The following is a 4,982-nucleotide window of genomic DNA, read 5'->3' as shown; positions in this document are numbered from 1 at the left end:
GAAAGAGACGAGTGAGAAGCCCAGCAGCTGGAGATGGAGATGGTCCAGAGAAGGAGGGGGGACCGTGCTGGGGAGGATGGAGAAGCAGGTCTCTTAGGGACTTAGCACTGGGGGGTGCCCCAAAGCTATTGCATCTGGCAGGGACCATGAGGCATAGCTACAGCTCCATGGCTGGGGTGTTTCAGAAAAGCCTCCCAGGTGCAGATCTGGGCTTTACTTACATGCTTGGGGCAGACCCATGGGCCAGGTGCAGTCCAGGGGGCAGCGAGTAAGACCCCGTGACCTGGGAGATCCCTCCCAGCCCCACATACCCTCCTCCAATGCTCCCACCCGCCCTGCACTTTGCAATGGTGGAAGCAGGGAGGAAGGAGGCAGGACACTCCTCCATGGTTTGCATGCCTCCATTTTTCCACCCCGCAGGGTTGCCAAGTGTCAGTAAATTTCCTGACTGTTAGTAAAAAAACCAGGCTGAAAATGGCCGTCAGAATCAAGTCAGTAAAAAAACTTAAGCTGTCAGTAAAAACACGAAGCAGCTGCAGCTTGATTGAAGCTCTGACAGACACAGCACAGCCCCCTTCTTTGGGCTTAGACACACAGTATATTGCTTCCGGTGTAGAAGTGCCCCAGGAAATAGCTGGGGTAAAACTACCTCCTCCCCTCCCCTGCAAGCTACCCTGGGATAGGCGCAGTCTGTCCACAGCTTATCCCAGTACAGCAATTTGCTCAAAGCCAACAGGTCACTCATGCTCCCTTGCTCCCTTGCATGAAGGTGTTATAATTGCTGCCTCTTGCCAGCCCCTGCCCTGGGGCAGATGTGAGTCTGTCCACTTCCAGTCTGGAAGGGGTACATGTGGGGACACTAAGCTGAGGTTGGTCCCCCAGTGTCCATCCCATGTGCCATCCTGGCAGCTGGGGGCACCGGGCAGGAGCCCACCCAGGCATAGGCCCACCCTGCCGTGACTGCCCGAGGACAGATGCTATCTTGCATCCGACACTTGCCCAGTGACTGGTCCTGCTTGCCCAACTAGGGAAACCATCCCACTCAGGCTCCCATTGAGGCAGGTGCTCTGTTTTATCGGCTTCCTCCCCCTTATCCCTCTCCGGCCCCGTTTCTGGAGCACCGTCTTGCCCAGCCGCGTGCCTGAGACGAAGCGATGCACTGCGGATGCCAAGGCTACTGACCTTTCATGCTCCGCGGCGCCCTCTCCCCGTCCGTCCCCGCGGCGGGCTTGAGCTTGATCGGCTGTGACAACGACAACGCTTTCCCCGTCCCTCTTAAAGCACCGGAAGAAAGTCCTCGCAGGTCATCCCCGGCACGCGGGGTGAGAGGAGGGAGGGCTGGGATGGGCCGAGGCGAACACAGGCTGCGTGACACTATCGATCCCCAACCCCGTGCTGCGGTGCCTGATGCCCGATCTATAGAGCAGCTCCGGCTCGAGCTGACAGGTGGAAAGTGCTCCAGAGACACTACAAATGTTGCCCCACTCCCTGCCTTTTGCATGCACTCAGATTGAAGGCAACCACATTGCAGGCAGGCTGGGGACGGGGGCTGAGCTGTGTGGGGCACATCGGAGCCTCCTTTCTCTTGGCTAGAGCTAGGGCTATGGGACCAGAGAGGGACCGGAGTGGAGCCTCTTGCCCTGGAGGTTTCCCAGCCCAGGCTGGATGAGCTCTGGGCTGGTGAAGAAGCATCTTGCATCCATGCAGGGGGTCAGGCCAGACACCCCCCATAACCCCTTCCAGCCCTGGTCTCTCTGCCTCGATGCTGCCTTTGCTGCTTGCAGGAATTTCCCTTCCTTCCCAGCATATTACCCATGCAAAGGGCTGTTTCCCCAGCAAAGCAAGCTCTCAGCTCGGGTGTCCAACTCCCTGGGTCTCTCCAGAAAAGCCATCTTCTTTGCTAGGGAGTGACCGTGGGGTTTCCACCAACACCCGTGCCCAGAGCCTATGTTGACTCTCTGGAGCTCCCACTGATACTGGCTTTGACCTTGGCTTCCACTTTGCTAAACCCCTGACGTAGCACGAACACATCACAAGCAGAAAAGGCTGAGCTCCCACCCTCCCAACTGCAAGGTTGTCTAAGGCATCTCAAACTGAGCACCTGGGAAATGGGAGTGCCCAGAAGAATGGCCTGAAAAAAAAGCAGAAGCCAACTGGGAGAAACAGTGCACCCGGACCCATGCAGCTGATAGCAAAGATTCATAAAGTCCTAGACAAGGAGGGTTGAAGGGACCTCAGGAGGTCACATCGAGTCCAACCCCTGCTCCAAGCAGGACCAGCCCCAACTCCATCATCCCAGCCAAGGGTTTATCTACCCAGGTCTTAAGCACCTCCAAGGATGGAGACTGCACCACCTCTCTGGGGAGCCTGTTCCAGTGCTTTACTACCCTCCTCCTCATATCCAACCTCATCTTGCCTTGCTGCAGCTTGAGCCCATTGCTCCTTGTCCTGTCGTCTGCCCCACTGAGACCAGCCCAGCTCCATCCTCTTTGCAGCCCCCCTGCAGGGAGGTGAAGGCTGCTATTCAACCCCCTCGGTCTTCTCTTCTGCAGACTCAGTCAGCCCATTTCCCTCAGCCTCTCCTCACCAGCCATGTCCCCCAGCCCCCAACCATTTTCATTGCTAATTCTCCAATGTGCCCACATCCTTTCTGTAGTGGGGGCTCACAGCTGGACACCGGACTCCAGATGTGGCCTCCCCAGTGCTGAATAGAGGGGATGAATCGTTGCCATCCATCTGCTGGCACCGCTCCTACCAATGCAGCCCAGGATGCCGTTGGCCTTGGCACAAGGGCACACTGCTGGCTCCTATCCATCTTCTTGTCCCTTATCACCCCCAGGTCCTTTTCTGCAGATAGCAGCACTGAGGCTTGTTAGCAGGGGCTTGGCTGAGGGATGCTCCATGTGGAAAGGTGCTTTGCAAAGTCAGATTTGACCCCATTCCTCTTGGGAAAGGAAGTCAAGCGGGTCCCTTTCACTTTCTCTTCCTGGCCGCTTTCACTTCCAGGTTCTCAAGCAGACTTCTGCCAAGAAAGGCAAAGGCTGGCTGGTTTGCAAACAAACTTTTGCAGTGAAAGCCCCTTTTATCTCCAGCCATGGGGGCCTGCGTTCCTGGGATAAACTTGATGCCTGTCTTTTGAATGAAATGTGGATATGAGCATAGGTATTAGAGAAGCCAAGGAATAACTAAGTGGACATCAGGCTTTGTTATGCTGGACTCTGCCGAGGTTGTAACAAGCAGCCCAGGTTGTACACACTCCTCTGCCCAGGTTGTGTACTGTATGGTGTATAACCCAAGTAGTGGGGAAGCAGTATTATTTCATGGGTGGAGAACTGAGGCTCTGAGGTTGTTATAGAAATCCTAGAGACATGGGGCAGGAAGAGTCCTCAAGAAGCAGGATCAGCCCTGTCCAAACCTGCCCAGACAAACCCAGGGTCTGAGCTCTTAGCAAGAGGATTGTCACCCCCAACACAGCACCAGACATCACACCTGCCCCTGCCCCAGCCCCAGGAAAGCAGGGGGGCCACAGCCACCAACGTCCTGCTGCTGTTAATACAACTCCAGAGACCCCGCTGCAGAGGAAGGCAAAACCCCCCAGTCTGGACCAGTCTGAGCAGGGGGGAAATCCCTCCCTGCCCCAATGCAGCATCAGTCTAAGCCTGAGGGGCAAGACCCTCCAGCCAGGACCCTCTGGGCTTGAGTCCCAGCAGAAGTACTGAGCTGGCTGAGGAGGAAACCCCTCTTGGAAAGGCAACGTCAAAGGCTCCTTGGGAAACGTGGAGCCAAAGACTTGCCGTTTTCCAAAACTGCATCCTTCCTTCTTGCCCCCTCGCCCAGCTCAACCCAGGTTTGCAGAGGTCAGACCCAAGCTGCATTTCTTTAGGGACCAATCCAGCGACACCCAAAAAGTTCCCGTGAGCAGAACCCCCTCTCCACCCCCGGCCCCCGGCATCACCCATAAAGCTCCCCTTTCTCTCTTCTGTCCCTATGCAAACAGTCTCACGGCTGTGCCCAGGACACAGGGGTATAAGCTGCATTTCTCGTTGCAGGTCGGGTGTTCAATGGTTCGGCCAAGCCCATCGACAAAGGCCCCACTGTCATGGCTGAGGACTTCCTGGATATTAATGGTAATTAAGCCCCATGGTGGATTGACATGGCATTCACCTAGGCTGCTTGAACATGCCACAGGGCGTTACTTTGGTTTAATTCTCCCTAAATAAAAGCAGTGGGTTTTCAAGAGGAAGCTGGCTCTGCCCTTCCCCACATCCTGGAGGCACCCGGCGTGGCCTTTTTGCTTGTCAGACAGGGCAGGGGGGGAGGTCTGAGTGGGGCTTGGAGACTGAGGACATACCAGCAGGCCCAGACCAACTCTCCTCCTTACACCATGCACACATTTGGCCAGGTAACCCAGGTTAAAAAAACAGCAAAGACAAGGTTTTCATCTCAAGTTCAGCTCGGCTGGCTTCCCATGCACTGCAAACAGGGTTCACCTAGTTCTTGATGTGCTATTTCTTTATTGCCCCAGCAATAAAGATTTTGCAAAGTCGGAGGTGCAGACAGCTAGGTGTAGCGACACATATAAAACAGCATGGACTTAGAAAAGTAGGGTCAAGCATGCAATGGTTAACACCAGGTGAAAACAAACTAGAAGCTTTACTAATAGGCTCAGGGCCCAGGGCTGGATTGTGCAGTGTAAGATGAAAGCAAAAGCAAATAAGACTTCACTGCAATGGGTTAAAAATGAAGTGTGCTGGGCTGTGAAATAGGAGTGTCGTGACCAGGAGCAGTCGAGGATTGCAGAAGAAAAGCGAGCTTGATTGGAGGAACATCAAAAGCATTAAAAGGAGAGAGGGACATTCACCCCTGTGGAGTAAAAAGAGATTAGCAGGAATCAAGATGATAAAAAGCTATGAAGTCAAGTGACTCCTTCAGTGTTGCCTGAATAGAAATGTCACTGCCTCTCCAAGGCAGTTGGATTTAAA

The 4,982-nt window shown here is 54.6% G+C and overlaps 1 protein-coding gene across 1 annotated transcript in view; it reads left to right on the top strand.

Annotated features, from left to right (window-relative positions):
* ATP6V1B1 (ATPase H+ transporting V1 subunit B1) overlaps window positions 1–4,982 on the top strand; it is a 56,555-nt gene that overhangs the window by 40,071 nt on the left and 11,502 nt on the right. Inside the window, exon 5 of the mRNA XM_006031636.2 lies at window positions 4,050–4,127. Within this exon, the coding sequence (XP_006031698.1) occupies window positions 4,050–4,127 (78 nt within the window). The remainder of the gene's footprint in view (window positions 1–4,049; window positions 4,128–4,982) is intronic.

This window comes from Alligator sinensis, unplaced genomic scaffold (genome assembly GCF_000455745.1).
Source record: "Alligator sinensis unplaced genomic scaffold, ASM45574v1 scaffold1408_1, whole genome shotgun sequence".
NCBI lineage: Eukaryota > Metazoa > Chordata > Crocodylia > Alligatoridae > Alligator > Alligator sinensis.
This window is presented reverse-complemented; position numbering and strand designations above follow the sequence as displayed.